This window comes from Hylobates moloch, unplaced genomic scaffold, assembly GCF_009828535.3.
Source record: "Hylobates moloch isolate HMO894 unplaced genomic scaffold, HMol_V3 SCAFFOLD_5, whole genome shotgun sequence".
Lineage (NCBI taxonomy): Eukaryota > Metazoa > Chordata > Mammalia > Primates > Hylobatidae > Hylobates > Hylobates moloch.
In genome coordinates, this window is record NW_026652280.1 from 21,849,740 (window position 1) to 21,875,411 (window position 25,672).

At 43.3% G+C, this 25,672-nt stretch overlaps 1 protein-coding gene across 4 annotated transcripts in view; it reads left to right on the forward strand.

Annotated features, from left to right (window-relative positions):
- Positions 1-25,672, forward strand: part of ATP8B1 (ATPase phospholipid transporting 8B1) — a 138,293-nt gene that overhangs the window by 51,990 nt on the left and 60,631 nt on the right. Inside the window, exons 2-4 of one of the 4 annotated variants that reach the window (XM_032152195.2) lie at positions 8,704-8,909; positions 23,477-23,574; positions 25,396-25,509. In XM_032152195.2, the coding sequence (XP_032008086.1) occupies positions 8,729-8,909; positions 23,477-23,574; positions 25,396-25,509 (393 nt within the window). In that variant the 5' untranslated portion in view covers positions 8,704-8,728. Of the gene's footprint in view, positions 1-8,703; positions 8,910-23,476; positions 23,575-25,395; positions 25,510-25,672 lie in introns of those variants that run through there. The other 3 variants (XM_032152196.2, XM_058438300.1, XM_032152197.2) reach the window with 3 other exon arrangements.

The following is a 25,672-nucleotide window of genomic DNA, read 5'->3' on the forward strand; positions in this document are numbered from 1 at the left end:
TATAATTTTATGTGTTTATTATTTCTATTTACTTATCTGCCTCTTCTACTGCCTTTTCATTCAAACGAGCCATTCCTAGTGAGTCTGGATGGGGAATATAAGTTGTCTCTCTGTAGATCAAAAGTTTCAAAGTTTATATTTTGTTCCAGAAAGCTATGATGTTTCGTATGTCTTTCAGGAGTGCAATCTTTGTATTAATAGCTTGGTGACTCTTTTAACATTAAAATTAATTCAGCTTGACAGACTTATTTTACCCTGGAGGGTTTGCTTCCAGGTCAATTATAAAGCTCTTGTGACTTTGTATTACTCAAATGTGAATATAACTTAAAGCCTAATTATAGAGTCAATAGTAATGGGGTAAAAATGAGGCCATTGTCCCTAACAAGTAAGGATGACGCTTGAACATAAAAATAACAAGGCTTTTCTCCTGGTAATTTTCATTATTTACTATAAAAGTACATTGTGGATTGAGGCCGAGTCTCCAAAATAAACGTCTGGGGAATGACAGAATTCTTATCCTATGGGAACCAGCCCCAGTCTTTTATTTACTTTTTTTTTCCTTCATTTTCTAGACAAAAGAATGGCAGCCCCACCCTGCCTTCATTTTAAGCACATTTTTCTGGCTGCCACCACCCTAGTTCAGGCCTGTATTTCTTTTTTTCTTTTTCTTTTTTTTTTTTTTTTTGAGACAGAGTCTCACTCTGTCGCCCAGGCTGGAGTGCAGTGGTGCCATCTTGGCTCACTGCAACCTCTACCTCCCGGGTTCAAGCGATTCTCCTGCCTCAGCCTCCCAAGTAGCTGGGACTACAGGCGCACACCACCATGCCCGCTAATTTTTGTATTTTTAGTAGAAATGGGGTTTCACTATGTTGGCCAGACTGTTCTCAAACTCCTGACCTCAGGCAGTCAGCCCATCTTGGCCTCTCAAAGTGTTAGGATTACAGGCGTGAGCCACCGCGTTCGGCCCAGGCCTGTATTTCTCCTTGCTGTGGCTAGATTCATGCACTGAGTGTTGGTGCTGAGTGTGTTGGTGGAGGTAATAAGGTGGAACCACTTGGTGTTCCAGGTGAAGAAACTGTGACAAGGAGATGCTGTTTCCAGGGTGACTTTTGAACAGTCTCCCTCCCAGGCTCTCACCTTCCCAGCCACTCACACTCTTCCCCCTGTCAGATGAGTGCTGTGCAGATCAGATTTCTTTCCTTTGCAGACACCTTCCGTGGGCCCTCTCACTCCCTGGAATAAAGCCTTGTCAAGGCTGCATGGGCTGCCTTACTTTTGGAGGTGGCTCCAAAACTACCTTTCCCCAGCTCTGCTCTTTCCCTCAGATCTCCCAGCTGTGCTGGTGCTGGGCCTTTCCATTGCATTTTTCTGCCTCTGAGGTTTTTTTGGTTCCTCAATATCTCTCTCCCACCCACCCCAAGTTCTTGCTCACCTCTGTGACTCCCAGGTTGCCCAGCTCAAAAACCGCCTAGGAAATAATGATTGATCTCACTTCACTCTTCAGTGGCATACATTGGGAAGCATTTTACATTTTAGAATTCATTGATGTAGGATGGATCTGCCTGTAGACCTCAAAGTTTGATTTATTTTGCTTGTCAAATTCTTCCTTTGCTTAGGGTTTTCTTGTGACTAATGATGTTGTTAGTAGGTGTGGGGAAGGGAGGGAAGCAGGTGATGTTGGGAGTGGGGAGCAGGCTCTGATGCTTCCTGGGCAGAGCTTGAATTCCAATCTGAATCCATGATGCGTTCGCTGTACCACAGAGAGCACAGAGCTAGGATATGTGTGGAGACGGCCTGAATAGCCAGGAGCTAGATCACCTTGGGCAAGCTTTGAAACCACCTCAGTTTTTTCATTAGTAAGAAGGTAATGACATTGCCTGGCGACACGCCTGAGCATAATTCTGTGACAATTGCATGAGACAGTGTGTATGAAAAATCTTTTGTCCTGGAAGGGGCTGCCTTATATGGAGAAGAAGAAATATAATATTACTAGGAAATGCTGTGAGCCCATGGCAATGTTGGACTAAGAAATCCTTTGAACCTTAGCCAGGGGAATGAAAAAGCTGCTCATCTCTGAAACGTCAAGGTTTTGAGATTTCCCCTGTACCTTTTCTAATGACCGCCATTGAACTTGTACAGAATGAAACAAGAGCCAGTCTTTTTTTTTTTCTTTTTTTAATAGAGATGGAGTATTGCTCTGTCACCTAGCCGGAAGTTCAGTGGCAAGACCCTAACTCACTGCAGCCTTGAGCTTCTGGGCTCAAGCGATCCTTCTACCTCAGCCTCCCAAGTAGCTGGGACTATAGGTGCCCAGCTAATTCTTTAAATTATTATTTGTAGAGATGGGGTCTTGCCATATTGCCCAGACTCATCTTGAACTCCTGGCCTCAAATGATCCTCCTGCCTCAGCTTCCCAAAGTGCTGGGATTGCAGGTGTGAGCCACCGCACCCAGGCAGCCAATCTTCCTTTGTGAGAAAGGGCTCTGGGGCGGACTTTTTGAGGAATAGGGGGTGAAGCTATGGACTCAGAGAAGCCTTTTCTATCATATGTAAAGATCCTGGCTGAATTGTCCCCACCACAGTGATACTGTTGATACCTTAGTTTTGTTATTTATCCCAGGCTTCTAGATTTTTTAGGTCCTGCCTTGGGAGGAAATAAAAAATGTAATCCTGTTCCTGCTGGGAACTGTAAATATGCTGTTTCTATAACAGTATAAAGTTTAAATTTAATGTAGATCTTAGATACATTTTATTACTATTGCTTCATGAGATTCTTTATCTAATTACAACTGTCACCAAGTTTGTCATTTTACTTTCAAGAATACTGAGCATTGGCCGGGCGTGGTGGCTCATGCCTATAATCCCAGCCGAGGTGGGTGGATCACTTGAGGTCAGGAGTTCAAGACCAGCCTGGCCAACAAGGTAACACCCTGTCTCTACTAAAAATACAAAAATTAGCCAGGTGTGGTGGCATGCACTTGTAGTCCCAGCTACTGGAAAGGCTGAGGAAGGAGAATCATTTGAACCTGGGAGACAGAGATTGCAGTGAGCTGAGATCACACCACTGGACTCCAGCCTGGGTGACAGAGTGAGACTCTGTCTCAAATAAGTAAATAAAAGAATACTGGGCAGATTCCAAACAGGGTATGGCATGTGTCTGGACTAACTAGGAAAATAGAGAAGATTTCTGCTGCCTTTTAGATGGGGGCTGTTTGGAATAACTTGGAAATAATAGTGGCTACATTGCGTGCCTGACCCTAGAATTATTACTTGTGATTAATGGTATGTGTATTGGTTATCGATTGCTGTGTAACAAGCTACTCTAAAACTTAGCAGCTTAAACCAACACGCATTTATTATCTCACAGTTTCCATGAATCAAGTATCGGAGCACAGCTTAATTGGGTTCTCCATATCAGGATTTCTCGCAAGGCTACAATTAAGGTGCCAGCCCAGCCTGATGTCTCATCTGAAGGCAGGACTGAGGAAGATCTGCTTTCAAGTTCATGTAGTGATTGCACAATTCACTGCATTCCTTAAGGGCTCTTGGACTGAGGGCTCCAGTCCCTGCTGGCTGTTGGTCAATGCTCACTTCACATCTTGCCATGTGAGCCTCTCCATAGGGCAGCTGCTTCACCAAAGCAGGGAAGGGGAAAGAGTTGGCTGGCAAGAAGAACTCACGGTTTTTTATAACCTAATCATGGAAGTGACATCTGAGATGCAAAAATAAATAAATAAGAGAAAGAAAACCAACCAACAAACAAAAAGTTAAAACTCTCCAATGGTACAGCTTTAAGAAATTAAAAAAAAAAAAAAAAGTAGGGAGAAACAAGGCCTGGTGTGGTGGCTCATGCTTGTAATCCCAGCACTTTGGGAGGCTGAGGCAGGTAGATTACTTGAGCCCAGTTTGAGACCAGCCTAGGCAACATGGCGAAACCCTGTCTCTTCTAAAAATACAAAAATGAGTCAGATGTAGTAGCTTATACCTGTAGTCTCAACTACTCAGGAGGCTGAGGTGGGAGAATTGCTTGAGCCCAGGAGGCTGCAATGAGAAAAACAAAACAAAATGGCTAAAATGGTAAATTTTATGTACATATATTTTACAACAATAAAAAATGTTTATATATGGTACCTTCAGAGTCACCTTGTTATATATATATATAACAAGGCTGTAGTAACCAAAACATAATATTGGCACAAAAAAAAAGACACATAAACCAATGGAACAGAATAGGGAACCCAGAAATAAATCCCCACATGCTAAAGAATGAAACTGGGCCCCTGTCTCTCATCATACACAAAAGTCAACTCAAGATGGATTAAAGACTTAAATGGGACCAGGTGCAGTGGCTCACACCTATAATCCTAGCACTTTGGGAGCCCAAGCCTGGAGGATCACTTGACCCAGGAATTCAAGACCAGTCTGGACAATGCAGTGAGACCCCATGGCTAAAAAAAAAAAAAAAGGCATGGTGGCATGTGCTGGTAGTCCCAGCTACTTGGGATGCTGAGGTAGGAAGATTCCTTGAGCCCAAGAGTTCAATGCTGCAATGAGCTATGATTGTCCTACTACACTCTAGCCTGAGTTTCAGAGTGAAATCTTCCTCTCAAAAAAAAAAAAAAAACAAAAAACAAAACCTAATAAAACTTTATACTAGAAGAAAACATAGGGAAAATGTTTTAGGACATTGGTCTAGGCAAAGATTTTATGGCTAAGACCTCAAAAGCACAGGCAACAACAACAACAAAAATAGACAAATAGGACTATATTAAACTAAAAAGCTTCTGCTCAGCAAGGGAAGCAATCAACAGTGTTTCCTGTTGAATAGGAGAAAATATTTGCAAACTATTCATCTAACTAAGGACTAGTATCCAGAAATACACAAGGAACTCAAACAACTCAAAAACAAATAATCCCTGCAGCCATAAAAAAGAATGAGATTGTGGTCTTTCCATGGACATGGATGAAGCTGGAAGCCATCTTTCTCAGCAAACTATCACAGGAACAGAAAAACAAACACCATATGTTCTCACTCATAAGCAGGAGTTGAACAATGAAAACACATGAACACAGGGAGGGGAACATCACACACCGTGGCCTGTTGGGGGCGGGGGGTGGGGGCAAGGAGTGGGAGAGCATTAGGACAAATACCTAATGCATGCAGGGCTTAAAACCTAGACAACGGGTTGATGGGTGCAGCAAACCACCATGGCACATGTATACCTATGTAACAAACCTGCATGTTCTGCACATGTATCCTAGAACTTAAAGTAAAATAAAATAAAATAAAGACTTAGTAGGGAAATTTAGATTTAACATGGTGATGCCGATTTAGTGGAAAAGACAACTTAAAAAACTTAGCTCCATTTAATAAAAAATAATTTTAAAATAGTATAAACCATGAAAGTATACATACTGCCAGGAAAGTATAAATATAACTAGGGAAGTAGAAGTATAACCAATGAAAGTATAAGTACTGCCAGTGTTACCGGGGGTCCTTGCTCCCAGAGCTCCCAAGATGGTGGTGGGCCACTTCCAAAATGGCAGCAGGCCACTTCCAAGATGGTGGCAAGCCTCGTGTTCTCTGACTTGGGGTTCTTGGCCTCACGGATTCCAAGGAATGGAATCTTGGGCCATGCGGTGAGTGTTATAGCTGTATTAGAAGTCGTGGGTCACGGAAGAGAACCGTGGAACCCAGTGACTAGTGTTCAGCTTGATTAGGACGAACCCAGGCGCTTAGCCGTGCAGGAACAATGGCAAGGCTTTAGCCCAATGAGGAGTGGCAATGGGCGCCTCGCTCGATCAGGAGCACAGTGGGCACCCTGCTGGATCCGGAGGGATGGAAGTCAGCGGCGGGTCTGAGATGGCGGCAAAACAGCAGTGGTGGACGGCCAGTGAAAGCTCAGCTCCAGCGGAAACCAGAAGAGTGCAGTTGCAATATTTAATAGAGTGAAATAGAGTGAAAACAGAGCTCCCATACAAGGAGGGGATCCAAAGGGTGTTACCATTGCCGGCTCCCAAGCCTGGGTTTATATCCTGATCCTTGTCCCTCCCGCTGTGCTCTCAGGCAACAGATGATTGGCTATTTCTTTACCTCCTGTTTTTGCCTAATTAGCATTTAGTGAGCTCTCTAGCTCTCTGATTGGTCAGGTGTGAGCTCAGTTGCAAGCCTTTTGTTTAAAGGTGGATGTGGTCACTTTCCCAGCTAGACTTAGGGATTCTTAGTTGGCCTAGGAAATCCAGCTAGTCCTGTCTCTCACCAGGAAGGCTTGTGCTTGCTCCTGAAAAGCTAAGGCCAGAGGTAAAGACTATGGATTTGGGGATTGAATATTCTTTGAAGCCATAAGATAATGGCCTGAGGTGCTGAGGACCAGTAGTGCTAGGAACTTTGCATCCATGACTATAGGGCTCTTTAGAACTGTGCCACAGTACAGCATCATGCAGTAGAATCTAAGTTGTTCTTTGTAATAATGAATGCCAGCAATATTTTAAAATAATAATAATACCATTAAAAAGTGGGCAAAGGACATGAATAGACATTTTTCAAAAGGAAGCATACAAATCACCAAGAAGTATATGAAAAATTAAGAGTTAATGTTTATTGAATACTTATTGTAGGCTATGTACTGAGTTGACCATTTTGCATGGGTCATCTCACTTAAAATAATGTATGTCCCAGTCTGGCCAACATGGTGAAACCCCATCTCTACTAAAAATGCAAAAATTAGCCAGACATGGTGATACACGCCTGTAATCCCAGATACTCAGGAGGCTGAGGTAGGGGAATTGCTTGAACCTGGGAGGCAGAGGTTGCGGTGAGCCGAGATTGCACCACTGCACTCTAGCCTGGGCAACAGAGAGATACTCTGTCTCAAAAGATAATAATAATAAAATAATGTATGTCAGTTATTGAAATTTTGGAAAATGAACAAGTGTGTGTGTGAATAACTGGGTGTTTTCTATATATATGGCTTTATAACTTACCTATTAACTTAAGGTCATTAATGCAATGTCATCAAATACTCTTCTGATCATCTAAATTGTTGCACGTTATCCTATAATATGAGATGCCACAATTTGTTTACACATTCGCAATTGTAACCCAGCTTGCTTTTGGCTTTTACTGTTTTACATAATACTTGGCAAAAATCCTCATATAAATATTTGAAAATTTCCTAAGTGTCCATTTGTGAATATAAAAATTATTTTGGAGGTCTAAGATTTGATGCAAAACATGCAATCAGCTACATAGTTCTACTTGAGGCAATTTTCACCCAAAATATATCATAAACCATAGTATAAAAATAGAGCATAGACATCTCTTTGTGAAGCAGTTGTTTTTGCTTTAAATTTTTTTTTTTTTTTTTTTGGGATGGAGTCTCACTCTGTCGCCCAGGCTGGAGTGCAGTGGCGCTATCTCAGCTCACTGCAAGCTCCGCCTCCCGGGTTCACCCCATTCTCCTGCCTCAGCCTCCCGAGCAGCTGGGACTACAGGTGCCCGCTACCATGCCTGGCTAATTTTTTGTATTTTTAGTAGAGATGAGGTTTCACTGTGTTAACCAGGATGGTCTCGATCTCCTGACCTCGTGATCCACCCGCCTCAGCCTCCCAAAGTGCTGGGATTACAGGTGTGAGCCACCGCGCGTGGCTGCCTTAAATTTTTAATAATCATTGTGCAAGTTATTTAGCATTCCAGTGTTTTGATTTTTCTCCTCTGCTGGGTAGGAATAACAATAATACTGTTACTCACCATGGTGGTGTGGGAAGTTTCAAAGAGCCCATGTCTATAAAGTGCTTAGTGCAAGGCTTGGCATGCAGTTAACACAAAATAAATGCGAGCTGCTGTCATTAACAATACTGACTACATGGCACTGTGATGCTTATGTAAATGCCAGGCTGTGTGTCTGTAACCTGAGGTATTTGTGTAAATATCTTCCTAAAATAAATCTAAGTTTGTTCTTCTCACTTGTATGGAGTCATCTTATGCGGTAGATGCTCAAACGCAAATTCCAGATACAGAGTGGGCAGTGGTAGTTAGGAAGATAGAAAGGCTAGGGAGCATTCCTGGGAAGTCAGTAAACTTGGAAGATCTAAGGTTATATTAAAAATGTTGTATCAGAACAAAGGCTCAGAATGTTAGTGTTAGCAGAAACTAGATATCTTAGAGCAATGGTTTGTCAACTTTGCCAGCAATCCACAGTAAGAAATTCAACTCCATTAACACTCACAATGCAAATAAACGTGTGAATGTGTACAACTATTTTATCAAGCAGTACTTATTATATGTGCTGTAATCTGATATTTTATAGCCTGTTTCATTTTATTTTAATGTTGATTGTTACCCACTAAATTTATTTCATTGGGTAGAGACCCCCTAATTTGAAATATTGCCTAAAATATATATATATATATATATATACACCCTTGTTTAAAAAATATATATATATGTATATGCACACCCTTGTTTAAAAATAAAAGGTTTGCAGCTACATATTTTTAAAAAAAATCTTACCCAAGCATTTAATCAGTACTGAATGGTTTTGTTCTTGTTTACATGTTAACTTGAATTTGGGGGTACTATTCCAGGATATTTACATGTTAGACAATGTTCTATAAAAGGGGCATTGTAACAGGATGCAGGCAGGATTCAACCAAAAACTGGGCAAGAGTCATAATTCACTCTGGTTTCTCTTTCCTTTTAAGCAGGTAGTTCCAATTTGCCAGCAGAATGAGTACAGAAAGAGACTCAGAAACGACATTTGATGAGGATTCTCAGCCTAATGACGAAGTGGTTCCCTACAGTGATGATGAAACAGAAGATGAACTTGATGACCAGGGGTCTGCTGTTGAACCAGAACAAAACCGAGTCAACAGGGAAGCGGAGGAGAACCGGGAGCCATTCAGAAAAGGTAACCACATGAAGTCCCGGTGACTAGGTCGCTTATAAATCTTCACGTGGGTCGTGGCCACACGTGTCAAAGATGATCGGTCTATTTTGCGTGGTCTAGGAGGGAATCTTCTCTGATCTCTTCTCAGGATGCGACTGACAGAATGGTGGATGGGCTTGGGCAAGTACCCATTGTCCTTGGTATGAAGGGCTGGGAGAGCATATCTGACAAGTTCTGCAGAGAAAATACATTAAGGTCTTTGTTAGTGTGTATATATATATATATATATTTTGAGACAGGGTCTCACTGTGTCTCCCCAGCTGGAGTCCAGTGGTGTGAACTTGGCTCACTGCAGCCTCGACCTCCTGGACTCAAGTGATCCTCCTACCTCAGCCTCCTGAGTAGCTGGACTACAGGCATGCACCACTATGTCCAACTAATTTTTGTATTTGTGTGTGTGTTTGTGTGTGTAAATGGTATTTCACTATGTTGCCCAGGCTGGTCTCAAACTCCTGACCTCAAGGGATCTGCCCACCTCACCCTCAAACTCCTGGAATTACAGGCATGAGCTACGATGTCTAGCCAGTGTATATATTCTTAAAATGGAGATATGCATGCAAGAATCTGCATGTTACTGCACCCAGAAATTTTTAAAGGATACATATCAATCAGTCTTAGATGTTAACTATTAGTATTGTTGGATTGGCGGTATGAGTTATATAAATAACCATCCTTGTGTGTGTGTGTGTGTGTGTGTGTGTGTGTGTGTGTGTGTGTGTGTATATATAGGTATATGGTCTGCCCCGGGTCAGGCCAGCGTCAGAGGCAGGGTCTAGAAAAGGGCCAGCAAGTAAACATTTAGGCTTTGTGGACCACGTGGTCTCTGCCAATGTTGAGTGTAAGTGACCACAGACAGTACATCACTGAGGGCAGTAGAACTTGGCTTGCTTTTGCCGTGACGCCTTTTCCTTTGTGGCTTTTCTATTTCATCTCCTACTGGTTCTCCCACCCCAGCAAACAGATGTGGGCTTCTCTTGTAGCTCTTCTCCATGAACAAGCTGAGACTGTTCTCTCTGGACCCCAGATCTGATATCAGGCTGAAAATATTTCCTCCATGGTGTTCTCTAAAATCCTAGCCGAACAACCTTAGCATCACATTCACAGAAATCATTATTACAGTGTTCTGGTTTCAGCCCTCCAGACACGCCTCCCTGCAGCCTTAGTCAGAGAAGGCTAGGATTTTAGCTGGTTTTCCCGAGGTCCCTGTTACTGCCATTCTGCCCTTGCAGGCTTTCTAGAAGCCTCTTTTTGCCCCATGCCAACCTCCCCCTCTAGTTTCTCTTTCTTGGGTTCTGCTATCTGGATGAGCTATTTTTTTTCTAATAATTTTAACCTGTAGAAGATGTGACATGCCATGAAATCCCATTTCCGCAATGATTCTTCCTGTTCTGGTCACAGAATCTGCCCGTGGGGAGATTATCAGTGTGGGGAGTGCATGTACCCCTGGGAGCCCCATCTCACCCAAATTTGGGGAGGCCATTGACTCCTGTATGTTGTTTGTCCCCTACCTTTCCATAGCAAACATTTAGATGCATTATCTCTTAGAGTGGGTTTCTGGTTTTGATTTCAAGCTGTTGAGGATTGAGCTTAAGTGCCTTCTGCCTTGAATCAGAACGTACTAAAATCATGATACTTGACCAAAATTAAAATGAAATTCCCGGCGGGCACAGTGGCTCACGCCTGCAATCCCAGCACTTTGGGAGGCCGAGGTGGGTGGATCACCTGAGGTCAGGAGTTTGAGACCAGCCAGACCAACAGGGTGAAACATCATCTCTACTAAAAATACAAAAATTAGCCAGGTGTGGTGGCAAGTGCCTGTAGTCCCAGCTACTTGGGAGGCTGAGGCAGGAGAATCACTAGACCCCGGGAGGCAGAGGTTGCAGTGAGCCAAGATGGTGCCATTGCACTCCAGCGTGGGCAACAAGAGTGAAACTCCAACTCAAAAAAAAAAATAAAAGAAAGAAAGAAAATGGAATTTCCACCAATCTGAACAGGAAGGTGGCCTCTGTTATAACAGGTCCAGACTGGATATTGGTGAACTAGCTAAAGCTGAAACAGCCATACAAGTTACAAGGAAGTTCTAGTTGATTGCCCAAACACTGAATAAAACATGCTTCTTCCTCATTCCTTTCCCCGCGAATTGCACTGCTTAGTCTCCTATCACAATTTTGGAATCTCTACCAAATGTAGATATCTGATGGGGTGGCAGGAGAATTGGCTCCATGGGGTCAAGGGTCAACTTTGCTCTTGGTGCTTGGTGGCACGCCATCAGATGTGTAGTCCGGGACACAGCAAAGGGACCAGGATTGGGTGCCTGCAGAAATGTCAGAGAAGCATGTAGTGGGTGGAAACTCTCATCCCCTGTTTTTTTATAACTCTGTCTGCCCATTCCAGTGGTTAGGATCCTTTCCTGATCATTCAGTTTGCAGGTCATATGTTTTGTAGATTTCTACCCTCGGTATATGGGCATTAAAAGAGTTCAGTCTTGGCCGGGTGCGGTGACTCATGCCTGTAATCCCAGCACTTTGGGAGGGCAAGGCGGTTGGATCACCTGAGGTCAGGAGTTCGATACCAGCCTGGCCAACATAATGAAACACCATTTCTATTAAAAATACAAAAATTAGCCCGGCATGGTGGTGCACACCTATAATTCCAGCTACTCGGGAGGCTGAGGGAGGAGAATCGCTTGAACCTGGGAAGTGGAGGTTGCAGTGCACCAAGATCCCACCGCTGCACACCGTCCTGGGTGACAAAGCGAGACTCCATCTCAAAAAAAAAAAAAAAAAAAAGCTCAGTCTTGAACCTTAGTCATGTTTTCCAAGGATGGTTTATATTCCTAAGGGATTTGGGTGGTTCTCGCTCCTCAGAACCCATATCAAATGACTTTGCCTGTGACTTTTTACAAAAATTCTTATTCTAGTACCTCTCTGTGCCCTTCCCAAGCACACAGATGATGTTCAGTAAATGCCAGACCCCTTTCCTCCCATTTCCCATGTGCCCTGCCTCCCTCACAGCCAGTCTGCTCTCCTTCTTTCCTCCCTTCCTCTCTTTGCCCTCTTCATCCCTCTTTCCTTTCCCACTATATTCTCATTTGGGCAATTTCCCAATTAAGGTCAGTGTCACCGACTTCTCTTTCTTTTTTTAATCACCATCTGTCTTTCTTGACATTTCACATCCTGAATAATTTCCTTCAGAGAATCAGTTCTTTAAGACATCAGAACATGAGTCACCCTACGAGGTACCACCAGGCTGAGTAACACCAGGGACCAGCACCCATTCCAGCAAAGCACTGCCTAAGTGGCCTGAACTGCGCTAGTTTCTTTAATGAGGGTTGTAGCACAGAAAGTTGCTTTCTTTTTTTTTGAAGAAAGGAAATCCCCTAGCCCAACTAAGCTTTCCTGTTAAACAAGTGCTTTGAGAGACCCATTCAGAGTACTTTTCAGTAGAAGGACCTTTATTGTGTTTTGTGAGAAGGAAGGACAGGCACAAACATGCTGTTAGAATGTGCCATGGAGAAAGATAAGCCCACAGGTTCGAGTGGAGTCACTTTACCCTTTGTGTAAAGATTGAGCGAAGATTGTCAGAAATGAGCGGGAATGTTTTCGGTGCTATGGGATGAGCTCGGTTGTTTGCTGATGAACACACTTCTCAGCATGTGTTCTGGGAAACACTAGTTTTTGTATTTTTGGAGTTTTCTTGTTTGTTTGTTTGTTTGTTTATGTTTTGAGATGGAGTCTCTCTCTGTCGCCCAGACTGGAGAGGAGTGGCACGATATCGGTTCACTGCAACCCCACTCTTGGGTTCAAGCGATTCTCCTACCTCAGCCTACTGAGTAGCTGGGATTACAGATGTGTGCCACCACACCTGGCTAATTTTCTGTATTTTTAGTAGAGATGGGGTTTCACCATGTTGGCCAGGATGGTCTCGATCTCCTAGACTTGTGATCCGCCAGCCTCAGCCTCCCAAAGTGCTGGGATTATAGGGGTGAGCCACCACACCCAGACTTAAAGTGGTTATCTTCATAAAATAATCTGGAATTAAGAATGTGGGGTCTTTAGAGCATCTATGAATTAATATTTAGTTGAAACCAAAACACAGATAAAGATGGCTCATTGAAACGTATCAATCGTAGGATATCCTAGGGAATCTGTGAAAAGTGCTGAGGGAGCTGTTCCACTTAATAAGATGCATTTTCCATTTTGGGCACATACCACATATAGGGGTCTACTCTGGCTACTTATTTTCTTTCTTTCTCTGATCGGTTGTAAATTGCCATCCACCTCCACGGCCTAAGAACACCAGAGTAATTGATGCTTGTAAAGTCGCAGGGTGAGGGGTATTCCTGCACTGAGTGATTACTGATGGGGAAGGGTGGTGATACTGTGCCATCTCATTTTATTTTATTCTTTTTATTTATTTATTTGACAGAGTCTTGCTCTTGTTGCCCAGGCTGGAGTGAAGTGGCGTGATCTCAGCTCACTGCAACCTCCGCCTCCCGGGTTCAAGTGATTCTCCTGCCTCAGCCTCCCGAGTAGCTGGGATTACTGGTGCCCGCCATCACGCCCAGCTAATTTTTGTATTTTTAGTAAGGACGGAGTTTTGCCATGTTGGCCAGGCTTGTCTTGAACTCCTGACCTAAGGTGATTCACCCACCCTGGCCTCCCAAAGTGCTGGGATTACAGGCATGAACCACTGTGCCCGGCCTATTCTATTTATTTTTAAGATCTTGGGCAACATGCTCATTTTAGAGAATGTGCTTTCGAGTCATGTAATTTATGATTGAACCTTGGGTAAGAATCTCTTGCTCATGGAAACCTAACTCAGCTGGTGGTTTTCTTCCTGCTACTTTGCAGCCCAAGTTCAGAAGTAGATTTTTAATGATAGAAGTCACCATAGGAAGACACTGTCTCTTGCACTAACTGGGGGTTCTCAGTCCTGCCTGTACATCAGAACCTCTTGTGGAATTTTTACAAGTAGTTTACATATCACAGTCACAGTGTTACACTATTCTGGGTTTTTCTGTATGCTTAACTGTTACCAGTGAGTTTTGTGCCTTCAGGTGATTTCTTATTGCTCACTAACATCCTTTACTTTCTGATTAATGTACTCTCTTTAGCATTTCTTGTAGGACAGGTCTAGTGTTGATGAAATCCCTCAGCTTTTGTTTGTCTGGGAAGGTCTTCATTTCTCCTTCATGCTTGAAATATATTTTCCTTCAGCACTTTAAATATGTCATGCCACTCTCTCCTGGCCTATAAGGTTTCCACTGAAAAGTCTGCTGCCAGACATATTGGAGTGCCATTGTATTTTATTTGTTTCTTTTCTTTTGCTGCTTTTAGGATCCTTCCGTTTATCCTTGACTTTCAGGAATTTGATTACCAAATGCCTAAGGTAGTCTTCTTTGGGTTAATCCGCTTGGTGTTCTACAAGCTTCTTGTTCTTGGATATTGATATATTCCTCTAGGTTTGGGAAGTTCTCTGTTATTATCCTTTGAATAAACTTTCTACCCCTGTCTCTTTCTCTGCCTCCACTTTAAGGCCAATAACTCTTAGATTTGCTTTTTTAAGTCTATTTTCTAGATCTTGTAGGTGTACTTCATTCTTTTTTATTCTTTTTTCTCTTGTCTCCTCTGACCATAATTTCCAATAGCTTGTCTTCCAGCTCACTAATTCTTTGTTCCACTTAATCAATCCTGATATTAAAAGTCTCTAATGCATTCTTCAGTATGTCGGTTGCATTTTTCAACTCCAGAATTTCAGCTTGACTCTTTTTAATTATTTCAATCTCTGTTACATTTATCTGATAGAATTCTAAATTTTTTCTGTGTTGTCTTGAATTTCCTCTTTGGTAAGTTTATCTGATAGAATTCTGAGTGTCTTCTCTGCACTATCTTGAATTTCTTTGAGGTTCCTCAAAATGGCAATTTTGAATTTTCTGTCCGAAAGGTCATATAGTTTTGTTTCTGCAGGTTTGGCCCCTGGTGTCTTACTTAGTTTGTTTGGTGAAGTCATGTTTTCCTGGATGTTCTTGATGCTTGTGGATGTTCATCAATGTCTGGGCATTGAAGAGTTAGATATTTATTGTAGCCCTCACAGTCTGGGCTTGTTTATACCCAACCTTCTTGGGAAGGATTTCCAGGTATTCAAAAGAACTTGGATATTATGATTGAACCCATATCTGCATTAGGGGGCATCCCAAGCTCAATAACACTGCATTTCTTGCAGACTATCTGGAAGAATTATGTGGATTATCAAGCCCACACTCTTGTTCTTGTTGCTTACCTTCTCCTAAACAGAATCAATCTCTCTCTCTCTCTCTCTCTCTTTTTCACTATTTCTCTCTCCCCCTTCCCCCCCTCCCTCCTCTCCCTTTGTCCTTCTCTCTCTCCCTCTGTTCTGGGCCACCCAGAGCTAGGGGTGTGGTGATACAAGCACCACTGTGGCCATCACCACTGAGAATGTACTGAGTCAGACCTGAAGCTGGCACCACACTGGGTCTCACCATGGCCCACTGTAACCATGATCTGGCTGCCTATGTTCCCTCAATGCCCTGTCGTGAAGCCAGCCAGGCTAGCTTCAAGCCAGTGAGTTCCTCCAGGCTGCAGCCAGATCCAGAGTTGCCATCTGGGAGCCATGGACTGGAGTCCAAAACCTTAGAAATCTACTTGGTGTCCTATCTATTCTACTGTGGCTGAGCTGACACTCAAACCATTAGCCAGTCCTTTCCACTCTTCTCCCCTTTCCGCAGGCTCAGGGGCCTCTCCCTGTGTCCACCACCACCACAGGCCTATGAGGAGTGCTGCCAGGTTATTGCTGATGTTCAGTAAAGGCCTACGGCCTCTTCAGTCAGCTTGTGGTAAATGCTTTCAGTCACCCTTCAGGGCAGTGAGCTCCCCTCTGGCAAAAAGCAAGTCCAGAGATGTCATCCAAGAACCTAAGGCCTATACTCAGGGACCCCAAGAGGGGTCTCTATTTGTTGCTTTACCCCACTGTGGCCAAGGTGGTACCAAGTGCAAGACAGGCTGGGCACAGTGTCTCATGCCCGTAATCCCAGCACTTTGGGAGGCTGAGGCGGGCAGGTCACTTGAGGCCAGGAGTTAGAGACCAGCCTGGCCAACATGGTGAAACCCTGTCTCTACTAAAAATAAAAAAAATTAGGCCGGGCGCGGTGGCTCACTCCTGTAATCCCAACACTTTGGGAGGCCAAAGTGTGTGGATCATGAGGTCAGGAGTTTGAGATCAGCCTGTCCAACATGGTGAAACGCTGTCTGTACAAAAAATACAGAAATTAGCCTGGCACAGCTGGGCACGGTGGCTCACATCTATAATCCCAGCACGTTGGGAGGCTGAGGTGGGTGGATCACTTGAGGTCAGGAGTTCAAGACTGGCCTGACCAACATGGTGCAACCCCATCTCTACTAAAAATACAAAATTAGCCAAGCATGGTGGCATACACCTCTAATCCCAGCTACTCAGGAGGCTGAGGCAGGAGAATTGCTTGAACCCAGTAGGCAGAGGTTGCAGTGAACTGAGATTGCACCACTGCACTCCAGCCTGGGTGACAGAGTGAGACACCATCTCAAATAAAATGAAATGAAATAAAATAAAATAAAATAAAAAAATTTTTAAAAATTACCTGGGCGTGGTAGTATGTGCCTGTAATCCCAGCTACTCAGGAGGCTGAGGCATGAGAATTGCTTGAACCCGGGAGGCAGAGGTTGCAGTGAGCTGAGATGACACCATTGCACTCCAGCCTGGGCAACATAGCGAGACTCCGTCTCTGAAAAGAAAGAAAGAAGAGAGAGAGATAAAAAGAAAGAGAGAAAAAAGAGAGAGAGAGAGAGAGAGAGATCAAGAGCAAGACAAAGCACCCTTTAATTTTCCCTCTGCTTTTCTCAAGCAGAAGGAATCTCTCACCATGGCCACCACAGCTGGGAATGTGCTGGGTCACACCTAAAGCCAGAATTATCTTAGCCTCAATTAAGGCCCACAGCCTTGGATATTAACTGGGTATCACTACTGTTTATTCAGGGGTCAAGGGCTCTTTCATCAGCAGGTGATGGATCCTGCCAGAGCTGGGTCCTTGCCCTGCAAGGCAGCAGGCTCCCTTCTGATCCAGGATTGTCTAGAAACGTTGTCTGGGAGCTAGGGCCTGAAACAGCCTCATGACCCTGCCTGGTGCCCTATCCTACTGTGGCTGAGCTGGTATCCAAGATGCAAGACAAAGTTCTTTTTACTCCTCCCTCTCATCTCCTCAAGCAGAAGGAAGAGGTCTCTTTTGGAGCAGTGAGATTGGCGGGGAGGGGCCGAGCAAGCATTCCACTAGCTGCCCTGGCTGGTGTCTCAGTAGGTCATGTGCCTGCTAAGTCAACTGCCTCCAAGTCCAGCTCAGCACTAGGACTTGCCTAAGAGTTGTAGTTCGTGTGGCCTACACTGCCTTTCAAGTTTATTTAGAGCCCCAGAGCACTTTGGCCCTCGGTGACGAGGCTTGCCAGAATTCAAGTTCCAACCAAGGTACAGGAGATTCCCCTCTGGCTAGGGCTGGTCTAAATGCTCCCTGTCTGGTCTGGCATCAGCTGAGTTCAGCCTGCTTTTGCCTTCTACTGTCTGTAATAGGGCAGCACTGAGTTTAATGCAAAGCCTCACAATCGCTGCACTGTCCCTCTCCCAAGCGTACAGATTTTCTCTCCACGCCACACATCTGGTGCTGGGGCTGGGGGAGGGGTGGCATTGGCAATTCAAGACTATCTTTCCTACCCTCTTCAGTCCTTTTTCAGCAATATAAAGTTAAAACCAGGTACTGTGAGTGCCTGATTTTTTGGTTCTTATAAAGGTGCTTTTTTGTTTGTAGATAGTTGTTAAATTTGATGTTCCTATGGGAATTACAATTAGTGGGTGCTTCTATTTGGCCACCTTGCTCCTCTCCATATTCGATATATATATAAAAGCCAATAGAGGGAAGGAGTGGAATCACAAACATTGCTTTAAAACAGTAATACATGTAAATGAATCCAATTAGAAAAGGGTCCAGAATGAAAATGAAGTTTTCCTTCCTGCCTCTTCTGTCCCTCAGTCATGCAGTTTCCTTTCCAAAAAAAAAAATACTGCTGGACTGGGGACGGTGGCTCACACCTGTAATCCCGGCACTCTGGGAGGCCAAGGCAGGAGGATAGCTTGTGGGCAGCAGTTCAAGACCAGCCTGGTCTGCAAAGCAAGACCTCATCTTTACAAAAAAATTTAAAAATTAGGTACGGTGGCATGCACTTTAGTCTCAGCTACTCCAGAAGTTGAGGTAGGAGGATCACTTGAGCCCAGGAGTTCAGAGACTGCAGTGAGCTATGAGCATGCCACTGCACTCCAGCCCAGGTGCCACAATGAGACTTTGTCTTTTAAAAAAATGACAAAAAGAAACTACGGTTACCAGTTTCTCAAAATATGTCCTTCCAGAGAGATACACGTTTGTATGCGCAAAGAATGCTTACAAACTTGCTTCCTTATATACCCATACACATATGCAGAAACATAGATGTGCACGTGTGTGTACATATATGCATTCATATTGTGTATGAATTCTGTGCTTCACATAGCTGAAAGCACAAGATGGTAGATACCCTTATGCTTTTTCTCTTAACAGTGTAATTTGGGGGTCATTCCTATCATATTTATGGGGTCACCTCATTCTTTTTTTGCTGACTGCATAGGCTTTCATTGTAATCGTGTTTAACTGGCTGCTCCCAGTAGGCATTTGGGTTGTTTCTAGTCGTTCTGATAAATAGGGCTGCACTGAAAAGCCCTGCAGTAGGTACATGGGGGATATTTCCTAGAAGTGTGATTGTTCGTTTGGTCAGTGCATGTGTGTGTTAAATTTTGAGATCTGGCCAAATTGTTCTCCATAAAGGCAACCTCAGAGTGTCTGTTTCTCTGTTCTCTTTTGAACCTAGAATGTCATCCCAAGCATTACCATGTGCCAATATTTTGCTATTATAGGATAAAAACTACTATCTCAGTGAAGAATTCCATTCCTTTTTTAGGAACCCAAGTATCTTCTCACAGGTTTAAGAGCCATTTGAGGCTGGGTGCGGTGGTTCATGCCCATTATCCCAGCACTTTGGGAGGCCAAGGTGGGCAGATCACCTGAGGTCAGGAGTTCAAGACCAGTCTGGCCAACATGATGAAACCCAGTCTCTACTAAAAATGCAAAGATTAGCCGGGAGTGATGGCGGGCGCCTGTAATCTCAGCTACTCGGGAGAGTGAGGCAGGAGAATCTCTTGAACCCGGGAGACAGAGGTTTCAGTGAGCTGAGATCGCATCATTGCACTCCAGCCTCAGCGAGAGCAACATTGAATTTCCCTTTGTATGAACTGTCTTTTCATGCCCTTTACCCATTCTCTCTTCAATTGTTTCTATTGTTATTTTTTTTCTTTTTGATGTTGGCCTTTTTATCTTGTTTTCCTTGTTTGCTGCAGTGTGTACCAACCAGTGCAGCTTCTTGGTTGTTGGTGGGTCTGTAAGCAAGCATTCGGAGCCGGCACAGAGAGGATGAGGGGAGGGCTGCACTCATCTGCTCTTCCAGATGGCACTGATCAAAGGACGTGGTGACCATGGGAACACTCTGGAGAGCACGTAGCCATATTTAAATATATTGACAACACAACCATTTAGTAGACTTGGGGTGACTTTGAGCCACATGTCACATGGCAGCTGTTAAAATCATCTCTGTACATGTACATGGATAGTTCTGATGGCACACCCTTGTTAGCTTTGTAGCTTTTAGCTAAAGGGCCATATGGTGAAGGTGCATTTTTTGCACTTTTTATTTCTTCTCTTTTCTTTGTCAATATATCCATTCTAGAAAATGAGATGAACCAGGCACAGTGTGGTGCATGCCTGTAATCCCAGCTACTCTGAAGGCTGAGGCAGGAGGATCACTTGAGCCCAGGAATTTGAGGCCAGCCTAGGCACTGGGCAACATAGTGAGACTCCATCTCTTAAAAAAAAAAAAAGAAAAAGAAAAAGTGGCCAGGCATGGTGGCTCAAGCCTGTAATCCCAGCACTTTGGGAGGTCGAGGCAGGTGGACCACCTGAGGTCAGGAGTTTGAGACCAGCCTGATCAATATGGTGAAACCCCGTCTCTACTAAAAATACAAAAATTAGCCAGGCGTGGCGGCGTGCACCTGTAGTCCCACCTACTAGGGAGGCCGAGATAGGAGAATTGCTTGAACCTGGGAGGCAGAGGCTGCAGTGAGCTGAGATAGCACCACTGCACTCCACCCTGGATGACAGAGCAAGACTCTGTCTCAAAAAAAAAAAAATGAAAAAAGAAAAAGAAAAAAGGACAAAGAAAGAAAATGGGGGCAAGATACCTACTTTTTCTATAAATTATCTTTGTAGTTCAAGTGTCCAGTAAAGTTCTCTGTTCCAAGCAGACACTTAAAATAAATGTTTGCTCAGAAAGGTCAATTTCTCTGCGTGCTGTTTTGCTGCCCTTCCTGAAGGCATGTGCATCAGTGCAGCACTTCTTGACTCATATTAATAGGTGTTCTGTGATTTTTTTTAAAAAGTGCCTGTAATTATATTAATTTTGGAAAAGCTATTTTAAATATTAAAGCATTTTAAACATTTAACTTATAAAATAAAATCAGCTTATTTTACAGGACTTCTCACAGCCTTTAATGTACCAGCAAATCCATTGAACTTCCAAGAGAGGGTTGCAAGGTGCTGTCTTCTGCAAATGTGTTTGTCCACAGAACTCTGTTTTCATATTTTCATGGTATCTCATTGAAATACAGCTCAAGCAATTAGCCTAAACTCATAGATGAATCAGGAGTAGACATCAATTTGTTTGTCCCCTGATTTGTCTGAATTAGGCCAAACAAGGATCTTTAACTGGAAATAGGGTTATTGATTACTTGACTGCAGTCAGATTTCTAAAATTGAGTAAAAACGCATTTGTGGTTCAATTGCAGACAAAGACATACCGGTTACTTTCTCCAGGCTCCCCACAGTATTGGCAGAAGTGTAAAATTAAGAGATCAAGGTCATTTCTGGTAACCCCTTGCTGCTCCTACTCGAGGTCAGATGCCACCCTCTCTGTCTGAATCATCCAAATCAAAATTGGCCAGGGATGAGGGTATAGTGCTGGGACCAGACAGAGCCACCACCAGCTGGTGGCTTAATTATGAAGCAAATTTACAGAGCCACAAGGGGGATGGACCAGAGGTGGCGTGGGAAAGATCGTTATGTCCAGCCCCTTAACAGGGCAATTTCTTCTTTCCACTTGAGTATTCCTAAAATTGACTTTTTAAAAATCCCTTGTTGGCCTTTTCTGTCTTCTTGAGAAATCTTGTCTGTTTTTCTTCTCAGCCTTCCTGAAATTTGGAACAGTGGTTCTGAACAGTGTTCTAGAACCCTGGTGGCTGGGATGTGTCACAAGTCATCTGTGAGCTGAAGTAAACCATTAAAAGCACATGCATTTGCAAATTACCACCAAATAGAATGGATTCAAGAGTACCTTATATAAGGTCTTATCTACCTACTTTGAGATCTCCTTTTTGAGTGGAGTTAGCTGTTCTGATTGCATACATGATTACAGTGCTTATGAGTGGCTTTATATTTCCATTTTTATTTTCTTTTTTGATAAGATTGCACTTGAGCTACAAAGATACCAGGAAAATTTTCATTTGTAATAACACAACTGTTATGATTACTCGATGAAAGGCAGCCAAAATGATATGAGAAAAATGTTCAATAGTGATATTGTGGCTTAAAAAAAGCAATCAGGTTAATTATTTGCATTCCTCAATAGTCTACACTTGTTCCTTTTTTTTTTTTTTTTTTTTGAGACAGAATCTCCCTCTGTCGCCCAGGCTGGAGTGCAGTGGCACTATCTCGGCTCACTGCAACCTTTGCCTCCCAGATTCAAGAGATTCTCCTGCCTCAGCCTCCCGAGTAGCTGGGATTACAGGCATGCACCACCATGCCCCACTAATTTTTTGTGTTTTCAGTAGAGATGGGGTTTCACCATGTTGGCCAGGCTGGTTTTGAACTCATGACCTCAAGTGATCCACCTGCCTCGGCCTCCCAAAGTGCTAGGATTATAGGCGTGAGCCACCACGCTTGGCCTACACTTGTTACTCTTGCCATATTGTCTATATTTCCTTTGGAGTAGGAGTCTAGAAAATACATCATTTTGCCAGGCGCAGTGGCTCACGCCTGTAATCCCAGCACTTTGGTAGGCCAAGGCGGGCAGATCACGAGGTCAGAAGTTCAAGACCAGACTGGCCAATATGGTGAAACCCCGTCTCTACTAAAAATACAAAAATTAGCCGGGTGTGGTGGTGGGCATTTGTAATCCCAGCTACTCAGGAGGCTGAGGCAGAAGAATCACTTGAACCCAGGAGGCGGAGGTTGCAGTGAGCCGAGATCACACACTGCACTCCAGTCTGGGTGACAGAGTGAGACTGTCTCAAAGGGGAAAAAAAAAAAAAAGGATAATACGTCATTTTAAAAGTGAAATATAGTATTTTCAAAAGTATATCTTTATTATTATAGTTGTTAAGACTGATATTTTTGTAATTTTTTACTTTCAGGTGTCTTTTAATATATTCCCATCTCCAAAAATAGTTGTGCCACACTCATTGTTAATTTCTCCTCTCTGCCAGTTTGGTGGGGATTCATCAAAACCTAGTTCACTCTATTACGTGCGTCACTCAAGGGAGCTTCATCCAGCATGCATGTTCATGGAGAACTTGATGCCAAAGAGGTGCTTCCTCGTTCTCTTTTCTTTTCTTTTCTTCTTTTCTTTTTGTGTTTTTGAGATGGAGTCTTGGTCTGTCGCCCAGGCTAGAGTGCAGTGGCGCAATCTCAGCTCACTGCAACCTCCGCCTCCCGGGTTCAAACAATTTTCCTGCCTCAGCCTCTTGAGAAGCTGGGATTACAGGCGCCCGCCACTGCACCTGGCTAATTTTTGTATTTTTAGTAGAGACGGGGTTTCACCACCTTGGCCAGGCTGGTCTTGAACTCCTGACCTCTTGATCCGCCTTGGCCTCCCAAAGTGCTGGGATTACAGGCATGAGCCACTGTGCCCGGCCTGCTTCCTCATTTTCTTCCTGATTTATAGCATGCTTGCCTCCAGCTTTGATAGCCACGGCATGCTTATGCCTTCCTCTAGGCATCAAGGTATCAGCAGGATCGATTCCTTCTGAGAGCTATAAGGGAGAGATCTGTTCTAGGCTTCTCTCCTTGGCTTGCAGATGGCCATTTTCTCCCTGTGACTTCACATTTTCTTCCATCTATCTCTGTGTCCAAATTTCCCTTTTTGTAAAAGTATCAGTCATGTTGAATTAGGGTCCTCTCTAATGACTTCACTTTAATTTGATTACATCTGCAATGAGCAGTTTCCAAATAAGATCACATTCTGAGGGATGGAGGTTTAGGACTTCAACATTTGAATCTGGGGAAGACACAATTCAACTCATAACAACATGTTAATTTGCTACTTATGAACTTTTCTCCCTTTTTTTTAAAGAATGTACATGGCAAGTGAAAGCAAACGATCGCAAGTACCACGAACAACCTCACTTTATGAACACAAAATTCTTTTGTATTAAGGAGAGTAAATATGCGGTGAGTTGTTAACTTTCTGAATTGTTTTTATTAAAATGCAGTTTTTTCCAGTAGCTGGCATGCTTACTACCTTCATGCTACACCTGCCTTCCACGTAACCACCTGCCTGGGGCTATTGATAATCACCATTATTTCTATAGAATGTCATTTTTATTGATGTTTACCTTTGGGGTGGGTAGGGGGTGACTTGAAACAAAACAGAATTATGTAGATTGAAATTTTCTCTCTCTCTTTTTTAAATTTTAAGCTCTCTTAAAAATGTTTTATGAAAGAATATACAATGATGGCACAGAAGCCTCCTGTTTGAAAGTAATGAGTTTGAAAGGAATCTCTTAAGAACTTATCTTCTGCTTCTCTGCCTGGAAAGGATTTAGAGATTTTAAACATATTTTTGACTCAAAAATGCTTATTACCTTTGGAATGTGATAAAGAATGCTTAAAGATGAAATGCAAAATACAAAAATTAGCCTGGAGTGGTGGCATGTGCCCACAGTCTCAGCTACTTGGGAGGCTGAGGCAAGAGAATCGCTTGAGCCCAGGAGCCAGAGATTTCAGTGAGCTGAGATTGTGCCATTGCACTCCAGCCTGGGTGACAGGAGTGAGACCCTGTCTCAATAATAATAATAATAAATATTAAGTGTGGGCTTAAATGTTGTAAGATGTGTGTTTTAGTTCCGAGGGCTTCCGTAACAGAGTACCACAACTGGATGGCTTAAAACAACAGAAGTTTACTCTCTCCTGATGCAGGTATCAGAAGTCTGAAATCTTGGTGTTGGCAGGGTCGGTTCCTTCTGGAGCCTCTGCAGGAGAATCTGTTCCCTGCCTCTCCCCTGGCTTCTGGTGGCCACTTGCAGTCCTTGGAGTTCCTTGGCTTACAGATGAAGTCACCCCAATCTCTGCTTCCATCTTCAAGGGGCACTCTTCCTGTGTGTGTCTGTGTGCAACTTTCCTCTTATAGGGACCCCAGTCTGAATAAGCACCTCATTAAATTAGAGCCTGTCCTAATCACGTATGACTTCATCTTGATTATCTCTGCCTAGATCCTATTTCCAAATAAGATCGCATTCATAGATATTAGCGTTAAGACCTGAACATATCTTTTGCAGGACACAATGCAACCCACTACAGTACCTTTTGCTCTTTCTTACATAGCAGTCTCTGTCTCCTTACTTAAATAAAAGCGTCACTTTTCCTGGCTTTGGCCATGTGGTTGTCTACCTTTACCCTGTTTTCTAACGGTCTCTAATGGGTCAAGGAATCTGACAGCAGGATTTATTCGGTCACAGTCTGATGTCTGTTTCTTGTTACTGCCTCTGTCATAAGACTCCAAGTAGTCATTTTGAGGCTTGGCTGCTTGGCTAGAATTAAAAGCTTAAAAGAAATATCAGTATCTTTCTTTTTTTTTTTCTTTTTTAAGGCAGAGTCTCACTGTGTCACACAGGCTGGAGTACAGTGGGGCGATCTGCAACTTCTGCCTTCCTGGTTCAAGCGATTCTCCTGCCTCAGCCTCCCAAGTATCTGGGATTACAGGCACATGCCACCACACCTGGCTTATTTTTGTGTTTTTAGTAGAGGTGGGGTTTCACCATGTTGGCCGGGCTGGTCTCGAACTCCTAGGCTCAAGTGATCCACCCACCTCGATCTCCCAAAGTGCTGGGATTACAGGCATGAGCCACCGCACCCAGCCAAAATCATCAATATCTTTCTGACAGATTATGTTCCTTTGTCACTGTAAGCTGTGGGACTTAGTGATTTTTGCAGTTGTATATACATTGTGATAAATACAGCATCATTTAGAATGACTCTTATTTTTTCCAACAGAATAATGCAATTAAAACATACAAGTACAATGCATTTACCTTTATACCAATGAATCTGTTTGAGCAATTTAAGAGAACAGCCAATTTATATTTCCTGGTTCTTCTTATCTTACAGGTAATGCCCTTTGCTATCTTAAATCTGTTTGAATTATAGTGACTCAATAACATTTAAGCTGTAGACACATATTATGTGAATAATCTTGAAAGTGTTTTATATTAGCATCAGGGTTCTGTACATAAAGGAACAGTGCCTCATACACAGAACCAGCTCAATCAGT